The sequence below is a fragment of the Sphaeramia orbicularis genome, chromosome 24, assembly GCF_902148855.1.
Source record: "Sphaeramia orbicularis chromosome 24, fSphaOr1.1, whole genome shotgun sequence".
Lineage (NCBI taxonomy): Eukaryota > Metazoa > Chordata > Actinopteri > Kurtiformes > Apogonidae > Sphaeramia > Sphaeramia orbicularis.
Window position 1 is genome coordinate 28,485,444 of NC_043979.1, and position 14,829 is coordinate 28,500,272.

At 36.5% G+C, this 14,829-nt stretch overlaps 1 protein-coding gene across 1 annotated transcript; it reads right to left on the reverse strand.

Moving 5' to 3' along the window:
• Positions 1-824: 824 nt before the first annotated feature.
• On the reverse strand, positions 825-14,687 carry knl1 (kinetochore scaffold 1). Its single transcript, XM_030129289.1, has 34 exons — positions 14,552-14,687; positions 13,799-13,833; positions 13,250-13,286; positions 13,090-13,149; positions 12,923-13,005; positions 12,787-12,842; positions 12,538-12,559; positions 12,374-12,417; positions 12,219-12,274; positions 11,345-12,131; positions 11,203-11,224; positions 11,016-11,059; positions 10,861-10,913; positions 10,202-10,751; positions 10,025-10,077; positions 8,915-9,557; positions 8,698-8,750; positions 6,413-8,338; positions 6,204-6,327; positions 6,044-6,102; positions 5,863-5,961; positions 5,656-5,771; positions 5,208-5,298; positions 4,953-5,069; positions 4,778-4,865; positions 4,563-4,604; positions 4,440-4,479; positions 4,224-4,328; positions 3,901-4,001; positions 3,710-3,775; positions 2,924-3,033; positions 2,655-2,776; positions 1,421-1,546; positions 825-1,333 (listed from the first exon to the last, which is right to left on the reverse strand). The coding sequence occupies exons 2-34, from the start codon at positions 13,825-13,827 to the stop codon at positions 1,237-1,239; spliced, it is 6,021 nt and encodes a 2,006-aa protein (XP_029985149.1). The 5' UTR covers positions 13,828-13,833; positions 14,552-14,687; the 3' UTR covers positions 825-1,236.
• Positions 14,688-14,829: the final 142 nt, after the last annotated feature.

Consider the following 14,829-nt stretch of genomic DNA (forward strand, 5'->3'; position numbering starts at 1 on the left):
TTTACAAACTATCCTTTTACAATAAAATGTGAATAACCTGAACAAATATGAACCTGAAATGTCTTAAGAAAATTAAAAGCAATTTTAATATTTTGCCAGTTACTAGATATTTGGCACTGTTGTAGATCCACTGTGATCTGGAAGTTGTGTTAATAAGCTGAGACACAATATTGTTGAAACTGTACTTTTTTTGAAGAAGAAGAAATTTCAAGTGGTAGATGGTTGTTCAAGAGAAAAATTTGGAGTTATTATTTATAGATTATTGTTATTATTTTACTGGTTCAGCCACTTGAAATCATATTGAGATGTATGTGGCTCCTGAAATAAAATGAGGTTGACAGCTCTGGTTTAAACACTGGTGAGAACATTTGGAGGATTTAATGCATCATAAGTTTAATCAGATCATTAAAGATTCACAACTCTGGTCATGCTGACAATCCTCTACACATTCAAAACACATCACACACTAGGTTTTTGAAGTTGATCCACCATAACTGGTTAAACTGAACAATGATTTGATTCTGTCTGTTAAAGCTTCTGAATAATCTGCATTCAAGGTGAAGTTGCAACTGTAAGAACTGTTGCATCAAAAGCACTTCATACATGGACACTATCATTGATCAAAATAGGTTCCACTTATTTTTTCTTGAATTTCAATTTCATTAAACATGTTGCAGAAAAATACAGATTTTTAATATGTATTATTAGATTATGAGAACATTGATCCTGTTTCTTATTGTATTTTTGTCTCCATTACATAAATCATATAATTTTATCATTATCATAAAAGAAAAAATACAAGACAAAATACCAGACATGACAAATTATTCCATTTTATTTTAAAAACATTATACTGTGATCTAATGACAAAAGAACACATTTCCCACATTTACAATTAGAGTAACTTAGATTTACAACAAACAAATCAAAGTAACATATATTTACATATTTTCAGGGCAGCACAGGTATTAAAATACTGTACAGCCTTTTTTCTGTCTTAAAGAGGGGGTTTATCTAATGAATCAGACTGATATGGGCTTTTAACTTGCGGTAAAGGAATGCTCTTTGCACTTCTCAGAAATGAAACACCATCCCTCTGGAGGCAGAATGAAGTACTGTTACATCAGTCCATGTTCGCCATCTAGAGGTCGATCTGCAAACTGCAGATATCACAGAACCATTTCTGTCTGGGACTTTGATTATAAAACATTGGTTTGATTATGGACAGATTCCAGTTCAACGGAGTAGATTGCTGTGAATGTTTTTCACAATCTTTGTCAAGACGTTGTTGGCTGGAGTGAATGATGCCACGATCTCCTCGATCTGTTGAACCCTGTGAGGACAATATAAAATAGTATTTTTTTAGATGCGCAAATGAAAACACCAACTTGTTCACTTCTGATAATCGAGTCGTACTCACGTTGTGCATCCAATAATGTTTCGGAAACTCTGTACTTGAAGCTCACAGACGTGGTTGATCAAACTGACGGAGAAGACAACCTCAAACTTGGAAAATGCCTTGAGACTGCTGAAGACAATGTGCACTCTGAAAAAGGAACAACGGGATAGAATGAATGTAAGCTGGGAATCTCATATAGTAGTTCCACAAGTATTCAATGTGAAATCAGTTAATAATCAAATGACCCGCTTCTTTTTTGCCCACACAGAAGGAAAAGGTAGTGTTACTCATCATCAAATGAGCATATTAGACATTACAGCATTATTTACCACACACATTACATAACAGTACAGTAGTTATTCTTGTATTAATCTAGAAACTGAGACTGTATCGCCAGGTTCTGACAAAGAACAATATATTTACTATTAAAAGCCTCAATTTTACTGAGAGGAAAAAAACTGTTGCTTCATAAGAATGCACCCATATATCGACCTAACTTGGATATCAGCTGGTCTTTGTTGATAGTATAACAAAACCAGAATAAAGAAATAGGCGGTATCAGTTATTGGCCAAAATGTCATTTTAAATATCAGGATTGGCCAAAAATTTTGTAAATGGTGCATCCCTCGTACACAAAATATTAAATTACTGTTAATCAGTAGGTGAAGAAAAAGTCCCACTGACGTTTTTTCCTATTAGCGGTGGAAACTACATTAGGCTTTTGACAAAGTAGATTTTTTAATTTATTTCACATTCAGTGTCTTGATTGGTGGACAAATATGGTTTTGTTTTAAAAACAGAAACAACCAGAAGAATAAGTTTAACAATTATATGACACATTAAACATCAGATTGACATCGAATGAAACTATATTTAGAATTCATATTAGTGATGTTTTTTTTAAGTAAAATGCTTGTGATTGAGACATGAAAGTTACGCAATAAACTCCACAGAAAAACATGAAACTTCATAATCATGCAGCTTTTTTTTATAATTAGATCTTACTTGGGTCTATCAGGTCATATAGATTTTTTCAAATCATGTGAACATAAGAACCTCTATTTCTACAGTATTTTTGTGAAAATACTAACATGAGTACCTGTTGTGCTGTGGAGCCTGATTATATTGTTCTCTACATGATTACCTCAGTGTGTCTGTGCTTGGCTCACAAAGTGCTGTAAATGTCTAAAATTCCACCTTGGACATTTGTGGGTTTATAGAAGATAAGTTATCTTTGGGAGGTGAGACTTCTTACTCTGTGCCAGTGCAGCTGATATCCAGGATGTCAAACCTCAGACTGCCCCACAGTTTCAGCCGGTGCAGCTCCTCTCCTAGCAGACGGCAGCGACTCACTACCAGGCTGACGTCATGGAGCAGCTGCAGACAAAAGAAAACAAGACGCCAGTATAAATGTAGAGCCCACTGTGACGTAACAACACAAATGTACGTCTGAAAATATTACAGAGATGTTCATCATCAGGTCAGTACAACCTCAGACTGACCCTGTTTGTGTCTTACACCTACCTGGGGAACATGTTTACTGGTTGGATACTTCTTTACCCAGCCAGTTTCTCCTGCAGTGTACTGAGAAACCAGTAGGTGAACAAGGCGGGCGTGGAACTGTGACTTCTCATCTGATTAGAAAACAAACATACTTTATTTGTGGCATGATAATGGAGAGACATCAATGACCACCTGATGTTAAAGTAACGTGTGTTGACCAGTGATGGAAGAACTCTTCAGACCCTTTAGCTGAGCTGAAGTTACAGTACTATATCTATGCTGAAGATGCTTCTGAATTAATGTGTACGTCATATTTTATTTTAGAGCTGTAGATGTTTGAAGTTCATCTGAACTACTTTATCTGTTGGTAGTTTATACTTCAGCAGTGCATCATATTCTATAAGATCTATGTTTGTAGTGTCTCTGTCCTGTGAGAACCACTCATCTGAGCTCTGAAAAACACACAACTTCACAATACATTTTCCATATATTCCTGAAGGCTTTTAAAGACTTTACTTTTTTTTTTCATTTACACTCAATTCTTTCAGTAAAAAGTTCAATATTTGCCTCTGGGATGTAGCCGAAGAGTAAAATTACTTATGTACATTGCACCACTGCTAATGAGAAATAAGTAACATAAAGGCAAACTAAATAAGTGACTCATTTAGTGCAAATAAGTTACACTAAATAAGTGTAAAAAGAAATTAGCAGACCCAACAAAGACAAACCCCATTCACATTAGCAGAAAGCTAAGAAACTAAATTAATTACAACATATACATACTAATTATTGTAATATTTTCCTCACCATCAAGTTGATGTTTGAAAGAGATGTTTGCAATTTTCAGCTCAGACTCATTTTCAGCATCATTTCCTTCAGAAACAGAATGAATACAGAAAGTTTAGTTTGTGAAAACTCTAATTCTTCTTGCCAAATCAGTGAACCATCAGTGCAGGCCTATTTTAACACCATGAATGTGAACCAAAAGTAAAACTCACCATTGGATTTTTCAAACACCAACTCTAGATGTAGAGTCTCGTGGAGAAAAGTGTAGACAGTGCAGTTGTCCCTCTTCTCTCCTAACTTCCACTCATTTATTCTGAGGTAAGAAATTCACACAGCACTACATATGAAATGGAGCTTTAAGTAAAAAAGCCCCCCCCCCCCCCAAAAAAAATGTTAACAGTTGAAACACTTAAATATATTAACTTCAAGCTTGAAATTTCCCAAAACATGTGTAAAGACTAAGCTCAGGCAACTTTCTGTAAACACAAAAAGCTCAAAATGCATTAAAAAGAGATGCAATAAAACAAGAACTGACGTATGCAGCATTGTGATGTGGCTCTCAAATTTCTTTGCCTCGTCCTTCAGCCGGTTCACTTTATTCAAACTCTGCTTCTTTTGCATCTCCAGTTCAGACATATTTCTGTGGCAGGAAAAGGGAAAAACAAACAATACAGTACCTATAAATACAACTTATTTCCTGGAAATAATTTCCATCTAGTCAGTGTTACCTATATTTATAAATATTCCTCACCTGTCATTGTCAGCCAAAGCCTCAGTGACTTTCTTCAGTCCTGTAACAAAACAACTATATTATGCCACCTTTCATGACTTTTAATTAAATAAATTACATACAATGAGTGATCCCAAACAGTACCTTCCTGGCGAGATTTCACATCATCTTCAACAGCAGCAAGGTCTGCATAAAAAAAAAAAAAAAAAAAAAAAAAAAAAAAAAAAAAAAAAAGGTGAGGAATTAGCAATTTACCTGCACCCTTTAGTATCATGTTAATTTAAACTATTCATCTTAAATATAAACAGAAAGTGTAAAAAAAAAACAAATAGCAGCTCTATGTAATATTCCATCTTTACCTGTTTCTATTTGTTGAATACAGTCATCCAGGCTTTTTATCATCACATCTGCTTCCTCAATCTTTGCTCTCAACTTAATTTGCTCCTCCTGTAAAAATGAAAACGGAAAATAAATCAAGTTGAACCAACATTTAAAATAATGCCATTCTCTCAATATCCCCAATTATGAACTCACCACATTAACCTGCACAAGATCGGAGTACAGGACCTCCTTCATTTCATGTGACTGAACTTTGCTCATCTTCCTGAAGAGGTTATTTCTCTCTTTAAGTTTTGCACCGAAAGCTTTGAGCTGTAAATAAATTCAAGTTAGTGTTGAATTCATATCATATTAATCTACACAATGCAGGGCAAAAAACACTGGCAGGTTTCAGACCATACAATCATAAAGATCTCACAAGATAAAACTATCCTTATTATATTTCAATACCTCTGTTTCTGAAAAATTGGCCATCTCTTCCCACAAAGGTCTATTAACAATATTCAGAGGTTTGTCCAAGTCTCGCATCCGAACTTTAAGCCTGGCAAAAGAACATAATATATCAATTAAAACACATTTTTTTGCATCTCTTTATAGTATCTACCTGAAATCTGTCCTTCATTCTGCAATTTCAGGCATACTGACCAAACAAGCTGTACCACATATTCTATAAAAGATAAACATTTTTTCTACCACAGATTTCTGAAACCCAGAATAAGACTTCCAGTTGAAGTTTTGAGAGTTTAAAAGCTGTTCTCCACCTCCCAATAAGACACAAGATGAGGACTCTCAACATGAGGATGAACATAACAATAAAGTAGTTATATATGACAAAACACTGATCTGTACGCTTCTATTTTATGTCATAAATATACTTTATAATTTACAGATCACATACCCCTCCACCTGCTCTGTGAGGCTCTGCACATTTGCCTCATACACCAACTGCTTAGGATGGCTGATATGTCTGTCTTTCAGTAAGTCCATTGGAGTACGATCTGTGTCTGACAAAAGCTGCAAAAACAAAAAGTCAGATCACTTCACTTGGCAGTTGTTATTACTGTGAATGTATAATAATTTTCAGTTTAACTGAAGATGAACTCACTCTTCCAGGGAGAACACTCTGTCGTGGGTTATGGATGACAAAGTCAATGTTGAAGAGTTTAAAGAACTCCAACACAGTGAGACTGCCGTCATCAAATTTCTGTAATGAGACAATAATGGCAATAAAATAACTGTAAGGAAAATAATACTACTTAAAAAATATACAAGATAAAAAATATTACCATTTGTATATCACTGGCATAGTCTTCAAGCTGGGACTCAAACAGACTTTGTTTCCAAGCTGAAAGAATGAGATATGTTTGACATTACAGATACTTAAAAGTCCACTACTGAGGGAAACAAAATGTATGAAATATATGATGGAAACTTTTAAGAGCTTACTGGACTCAAATGTAGCTTCACATCTCATACTGGCTGTGTGACCACTTGTTGAGGAATCATTTGTATGGATGCTTGGAGCTGCAGTGATGTTACTGTCACACTCGACAGCATCAGACTGTATTTCCTGGAAACAAATAAAACAAAGTGACAATTAAAACCACAAAGCAACTTGAGGAAATTGTGATAAAAGTTTGCCTTATCAGACCTACCGTTTCTGCAGCATCTTTGGACTGTTTCATTCTCTTCTCACCCTCCATGTTTTCATCTTCTACTAAAGGTCTCTTCTTGCCAAAGCCAGCACTTAAAACATCCTCTTCACAGACGTCATCACTAAATTTAACGTCAATGTTAAACTCCTGAGGTTTTTCAGCGTCTTTCTGAGGACTTCTCGTGTCCAGTGTTTCTGACATGTCTTCATAGCTCCCGAGCTCTTCATCATAAATATCACTCACATCATGGTCAAAGCTGCTTAGATGGTTAGGAACATTGATGGTTATTGTTTTTGTATGTTCTCCCTTAGAAAGACTGGAGTCTGCCTTCTTTGGATCAGGTTTGCTTTTCCTTGGAAGTTTTGGCTTAAAGCCACCCACTGACAGTCTAGACATAAGCTGTTTAGTCTTCAAGTTAAAGGGAGTGGCTGAAGTAGATGGTGGTTCTTCTTGCATGACAGTAGGAGGTTGTGTAGTATTTTCACTATTTCTCTCTTCCACTTTAAGATCAGGCTCAACCTCAGACAGAGATTTAGTATTGTCTGAGTTTTTACAGAGATTTTCCTCCAGCTGAGACAAATGTGGTGTACTGCCCTCCACTGCAATATCGTCAGGAGCTGAATTTATCATCTGGCTCAGACGTCTTACTTTAGAGTGAATATCAGCTAAACTCATTCGCCTACTCTTACGTGAAGGTACTTTGACATCCTCGTCAGCAGGGCTGTTAGACTTTTTTGGTAAAGCACCTGCCTCGTTTCTTTCTTCACTGTCTTTCCTGGTTTCATCTGAGTCACGAGAATTTGGAGAGTTGTTGAATTCCACATTAGGGCTGGGTGCTTCACTGCTGTCTTGTGAAGTCACATCATCAGCATTGGGGTGTAAATCTTTCACGGGTGAGCACTGAGAGGGGTCCTCTGTGAATGTGTGTCCCAAAATATGATCTGTTTGGGCCGCTGTCATATCCAAGCTTACATCATCCTCTTGGCAGTGTTCACTTTTATTCAGTGTTCCATTATTTTTCATACTTTCATTTACTGATTTCTCCATGACATCTGAAACAAGACCTAAGAGTTTGTTTTCAGGGTCCACATGAGCCTTCTGTGTTTGAAAGTGGCCTAGGGAACCTTCGGTGTCACCTTCAGAGGATGGAGTATCTGCTGCTTTAACAGGATTAGCCCAGGGGCCGCTTGTCCTGGATAGGATGGTTTTAAAAGCTGGATCCAAACTGTGTGTTAATGAAGATCTGTTTCTTTGAACAGCACTGGTCACATGCTGTTTATTTTCCACAGCTGAATCCATGTTTCTCATGGTGGGTAAAATATCTGAATCTGCTTGTGGAATATCAGACCCAACACCTATATTTACAGTGAGGCATTGGGTCATATCCGTGGCTGCATCATCTGCAGAGAACCTCATAGTTTTCTCTTCAGATCTATGTAATAAGTCTGACTTTCTGAGGGATTTTGGCTTGAGATCAGCACCAGTATTTACTGTATGACTTTGTTTCAAATCCACAGATGCATCATTTGCATGGCATTTTACTGTTTTCTCACTGAATCTGTTCAAAGGATTAAAATTTTCCTGTGACTGAGGTTCAAAATCAGTTGCAATGTTTACAGTGTGGCTTTTTGTCACATCCATACATGCAACCTCTGCGGTGAACCTCAGCGTTTTCTCTGCTTGAGGTCCAAAAGTAGGGGAAATATTTACAGTGTGACACCGTGTTACATCCATACATGCATCATCTGCATCAAACTTCAATGTCTTCTCTCCAGAACTAAGCAAAAAGTTCAAGTTTTGTTTTGATTGGAGTACACAACCTGTGTCAATGTTTACAGTGTGACTGCGTGTCACATCCATACATGCGTCTTCTACAGTAAATCTCACTGTTCTTTCTCTGAGGTCTTCTTCAGCATCGCACTTGACCTGCAGGAATAGACAGAACACAAACGTGAGACAAGATCAGCTTCCACATGAAATGGTTTCAACTTTCAGTGGTGAAAACACCCTTAAATGATATTATGGCCAAAGTTCCTCATTTACACATTTACTACACTATGTACAGTGGCCTTCAAATGTGTTATGTAGAAATGCTTCAACCATGCACTAAATCCAATCAAGTTCAAGACCTGTGAAGTTGTGTTTAACACATTTCAACCCCTATATTCAGATTATTGAATCTTAGACTGCTTAAGGATCTTTGGAAATCCTGTGTAGAGAGAAAATAGCAAAGTACAAAGAACATGACTTGATTTTCAGTGCTATCAACAAAAAAGAAGGCTCACCTGATGTCTTTGCATCTTTGTCTGCAGAGGAGCCCTCAGGGTGGAATCCATACCTAATTGTTGAGAGAAGAAATAGTTTAATAAGATATTGAAGTTAACAGCCATATCATACTTACTGTATAGATGTTAGTCTTTTTTCATATACAATTTTGGATTGGTTACATGTACAATTCCAATTTTTTAGTCAACATATCTAGAAGGTCTACAGTTTCTTTACCTTTACTGTTAGAAGATCCACGTACAGCTCTTTGCTGATCAGGAACTATTTCTGCTTTCCACTGAAGAGGATCATCTGAACCTGTGACTCCAATTATGCGGCCAGTCTGAGCTTCAGTAATTTCCATGCTCAAATCATCGTCGTCGTCTGGACCAATTACAACTCCATTTGACATCTCTACAGTCTTCCTTCCATTTATTGGCATTCCAGATGGAGCCTGGTTTTGTATTAGGGAGCTGGACATGTTAACAGCTGTGCTCAAGGATGATGAAGACATCACCAAATTACTGGCAGTATTTACAGCGAGGCACTGGGTCATATCCATAGCTGCATCATTTGCATTGAACCTCACTGTTTTCTCTCCATATACAGGTAAAAGGTTAAATTTTTCTTGTGCCTGAGGTTCAAAATCAGTGTCAATATTTACAGTGTGACTACGTGTCACATCCATACTTGCATCATTTACATTGAATCTTACGGTTTTCTCTCCAAATGGGGGCAAAAGGTTCAGTTTTTCTTGTGCCTGTGGTTCAAAATCAGTGGCAATGTTTACAGTGCAGTTCTGTGTCACATCCATACATGCATCTTCTGCAGTGAACCTCACAGTTCTGTCTCTGCAGTCTTCTTCGGAGTCAAACTTGACCTGAAGAGAAGAACTTGCTTTTAATGTACAGACATGAGTAAAAAATAAATTCACAAATGATACAAAAATAAAGATTTGTACGAATCAATTAAATTTAAACCGACAGTATATAGGTTTTGCAGATTAACAAAAACCTAAAAACTACTGTGTGCACCGTTGTACCGTGGTGGGACTTTAATCACACTGACAACACAGAACAATTCTAGGAAATGGCAGGAATTTGTTGGTGGCTTTTTACCACAGATGATGTTCTTACTTCTCACTACTAAAATTCCTTTATGTCAAAACTTCTTAATTTGAGGTGCAACAGGCTTCAATCAAGAATGAAAGCTAATAATTTCTTAAGTAGTGACGTGCAGAAACCGTGTATTAGGATTTCATTTCATTGTAAAAGATGACAGTCAGTGAAGTAGAGGCTTATCTAGCGAAAAAGAAAAAACAGAAACATTAAAATTAAACGGTGTTACCTGATGGTTTTGTGTATTTGTTTTCAAAGATGCCTTGAAAGATGTTTCCAAGCCTATGTATGGACATGCAAAATAAATAAGACAAATTAAACTTGAACTTTAAGACTAGTCAGAGACGACACTTTTTGGCTATAAATTGAAACATCTGAAACAGTGCAAAATAAAAGTTTGTACTACCTTTGCGATTTGAAGATCCAAGGGTGTCACTGTCCTTCTGTTGTGTTTCATACATGTCTTGTGTTGGGAAAAGACTCTGAAAAGGATCATCAGTATCTGTGAATCCCATAATGTGGCCTGTCTGAGCTTCTGTCATATCCATGCTTACATCCTCTTCAAAACAGATTGTAACATTCGATGATTTAAACTGTGACAAGGAGGTGTCTGGTTTGCCACTTTTTTCAGAGGATGATCCAGCAGTAGGGAACTTGGTAGTGATCACAGGATTACCAATCGGGCCACCAGGTGTAGAGAGACTTGTAAAAAGGTTTTTAAATCCTGGATCCAAACAATTTGCTGAGGTACCACCAACCATGCTTTTCCTCTGCTCTAAAGAAGACGCATTGTCCTTTTTTCCACATGTGAGCAGCAAGTCCACATGCTGACTAGATGGAGCTAATGGCACACTGGCAATGTTTACGGTTTGACTTTGAGTCATGTCCATAAACATATCATCTGCTGAGAACACTATCGTTTTCTCTGGGCCTCCATCTTCTGCATTTAAATTGACCTGAAGGTGGAAAAGAAATCATTAGATGAATACATGCTCACAAGAGATTTGTGAAGAGTATTTACAGACCACAAAAGCATTAAAATGGAAGTTTAATGTCCAAACTCACCTCAAGTCTTTGATGAGAAGTGTGTAGAGAAGGATTGATCAAGGATTTCTCATCTATATTTAGAATTTGGAAATTAAAAAAGTATCAGTAAAGTAGTGTTTAAACAGTGTTATGCCACAGATATATTTACCTAATTTATTAGTTTGCACACTTACCAGCAATTTGTCGACTCCAATCATCAGCAATCACCTTCTGGATCCTTGAATTAAGAAAACAGAACAAAATTCGAGTTAGTTGTTCAGACTAAAGTTTTCCCCAGATCCAACATCAAATCTGATTGGCGTTTTTTTCGTACTTGTCTTATTTTATGGGTAGACAAAGTCAAAGTGTAAATAAACATACCTCTTCTCAGTAATGGCAGGTGCTGTGGAATAAAAATTGGGAAAATGTTAAAACAAACATTTTCATGACATGCATTAAGACATTAAAATATACTTGTGTGTGTTGAAACATTTGCAGGTACTCTTCAGAGACCACTCAGTACCTCTGACGGTGGATGATCCCAGTGTTTTACTGGTTTCCTGTTGTGATGTCTTCAGGTTATCAGCTGTTTGTGACCTGTTTTCAGTTTCTGCATACATCTCTTGAGTTGGGAAAAGACACTGAAAAGGATTGTCTTCATCAGTGAATCCCATGATGCATCCTGTCTGAGCTTCAGTTATATCCATGCTCATATTGTTGTCTGGACCAACTGCACTGCGATTAAAAGATTCTCCAAACTTCTTGGTGGTGTTTAGTGATTTGTCCCGAACAGCTGAAACTGAAGGTGGAGCCTGATTCTCTTTATCCAGAACAGCGCTCTGGGTTTTAAGGTGAGCTAGTGAGGTATTTGTAGCTCCTGTTTCTTCTGGTGAGGGTCCAGAGATAGGTGAGATCCCAGTAATCTTAGGATTGACGCTGGAGGCGCTTTGTTTAGAGAGATTTGCAAGGAAGTTTTTAAATCCTAGATCCAAATCAAGCACCGCCGACAATCTATTTTTCTTCTCTACACTTAAATCTATGTTTCTGCCAGTGGTTAATGAATCTCGATTACATGTCATATTCAAAGTGTGATTTAAGGTCATGTCCATGGATCCGTCACCAGCAGAGAACATCAAGGTTTTCTCTCCATAAGTTGGTGGAACATCATTGTTTTGGTGCAAGGTGTCTTCAAGAAACACTGAATCATTGGCAATGTTTATAGTATGACAATTAGTCATGTCCATAAATGCATCATCGGTGTGAAACATCAGTGTTTTCTCTCCAAAGTCATTTCCAGTATTGAAGTTCACCTGAAGCAGACAGCATAAAGCCTTACATCAGTTAATGTTCACCCAAAATTCAGGTTTCACAGTAAAGCTAATTACTTTCAAACTCACCTTATCCTTTTGTTGTTGTAAGGCATGTAGTGGGGCATTCAACAGTGTTTCCATTCCTACAGGAGGCATTTAAATTTAGTAGGAGCCATATTACATTATAACTATTTATTGTAGCATTCATTTCAACTAAAGTTCACATTAATGATTTTGCTTACCTGTGATTTGTTGAAGCCCATCTTCAGTGACCATCATCTGGGTCCTTATAAAACAAAGTATAATTTACTATGAAAAACAAAGGTCTAACAAATTTGACTTTGATAAATTGATAACTCAAAAAAAGATAATCTGAAATTAGACTGAAAAAGTCAATTCACATTACCTATTTTGAGTAGTGGCCGCAGCTGTGGAATTACAAAAACAAATATTACAAGGCTGCTTTAGACAAATTATTGCATATTTAGTACATACAATACAAGTACTACATAAAACTATAATGTGGTGTTTTGCTCTGTGAATTGTCCTAAAATTGAAACTACTAGGATTTTTTATTACTTACATAGGATGGTTCTGTCTGGAGTCTTTGTTTATTGAAGAAGCTACATATATAATATATTTGTGGCATACTTACCGGGTGTTGTCAACTCCTGGAGAGGACCTCGGACAGGAGAAGAATTTTTCACATCCCTGTAAAAATAAAGGTGTTGTTTAAGTTGATATTTCAATGTCTTTGCTGAAAATCAAGCCTGACTTTTGTGATCTCATACTTTGAGAATAGAAGAACATCATTTGCTGGGGCAAAACTGACTCTCCTTGAAATCCTCTTCTCCACTGGCTTGGCACATTCCACCTTTGCAAAAGAAAAGTGTTTTAACAAGTACAGATAAACGAAACAGCCCTGCAACCACTCAAAATGCACAAAAAACATTCTTACCGTGTTTTCTTGTTGTTCTGCCTCTGTAAATCTAATTGATTTACGTGGCGCTTTTAAAATCTAAGAATGATAAAATGCAGACAATATTACTCAAGTGATATATGTGTCAATGAATGGAGGGAAAAAAAAAAAAATTTTGTCCATAATATGAGGCACTGACAGAGGAAATGCGCCGCTTGGAGAATCCACTGCCTTCACTGTAACACAAAACATGAGACAACACACAATAGTCAACTTTGGTGTGTGACTGCAGTAGTCAGTCAAGTGATTACCACCATATGCAAAGATGTCTGAACAGAAACAAAAGTGAGATTTGAAGGGGGCAATAAATTAATACTTTTTAAATTCCACCAGGGGTCTACCATTCATTCATTTTAAAAGGCTGATATAACAACAATGTTTAGCACAAACGAAAACTGATAACTGGCCAATACACAGTCAACTATTAAGCCTTACAAAAAGAATCTACTGAAAAAAGATCTATGTGAGTCATAGTAAGAACTAGCTAAATACATAACTATCTATCCATGAACATCAAAATCAATACATTTATTCAATAAATATGAAACTGACTGTAAACACAAAATGCCTTCTGTGTCCATGTTGTTTGTTATATATATTTGTACATTGTGTGGCACTTATTTTGCAAGTAATTTCCTCATTTAAGTTTTCATTTTTTTTCAGCAACATAACCATGATTATGACTCACCCATTGTTGGTAGGATCAAGTGGCTCCATCTTAGCCTGGCAAAAAATGAAAAACAAGGATTAATAACAGGAAATAAGATAAGTAACAGAGAATTATTTGGTTATATCACACAACAACATGCATAAAAAAGCTACTCATAGATGTGTGTTTTTTGGTTTTTTTTTTTAATTTTTTTTTATTTACTTCAAGTATTGACAGAGCACACCTGTGAAAACATAAGCAGGTGTGTAGACATTTTGGTCTGTATCGTTATTAAATGGCCAGGACATGGTAATACTGCAAGAATAGAATACTCCAATAATTTTGTCTTTGATAATATGGCAACATAGGCCGATTTCTACTATTTACGGAACAATTAACCCACAAAACATGAAGCTTCGGCGACTTTAACATTATAAAAACACTTTGCAGGAGTTCGACTGTCGTAACGAGAGTTTAGGTCATCTTACTAAAATACTATCTGCAAAACTGACCACATATTTAACTAACTGTTGACAAGTGTCAGGTTACATTAATAACATAAGTCATTTTAGTCACAACTACATCAGAAAATACCGCTTTACAAAATGGCAAACAAGTGCTCATTCCTTCCTTCACATTTAATTCACAAATGACACAACTAACATTAGCAAAAAGGCTAAAACATTAACTTAGCCACTTGTACATTCATGCAGTAGATGCTATCTTCTTTATTGCCAATTCCCAACTCAGCGTGAAAAGAATTGCACACACGAGGAAATATACAGCTCGTACCTGGAACTTCTTAGGAATTACGCCCAAGTTACTTAAGGTAGAAACGCTATTGTTATCACTCGATAACTACATTAAAATAGTTACAAAAGTCGACGTCTTAATCTACGAAAAGAAGGTAACGTCGACGAGCCTCTATGCTAACGTCCAGAGTTTTGAATTTAGCCGCCCCCGCGCATGCGTAGTGTAGTCTACAAATAAGCGCTGTATTTTATTGCTTTTCTGTTTATTTCAATTACAAAACTGAAATTAACCCGGTGTAAAATTTCTTACAAACATTC

Bases quoted from the DNA above. Each gene is read 5' to 3' on its own strand.
- knl1 (XM_030129289.1), bottom strand. From the start codon at position 13,827: ATGGAGCCACTTGATCCTACCAACAATGG. The intron at 10,078-10,201 runs GTAGTACAAACT...GTCCATACATAG, and splicing joins TGGATCTTCAAATCGCAAAG to GCTTGGAAACATCTTTCAAG. The intron at 5,772-5,862 runs GTGAGTTCATCT...TTGTTTTTGCAG, and splicing joins AGAGTGTTCTCCCTGGAAGA to CTTTTGTCAGACACAGATCG.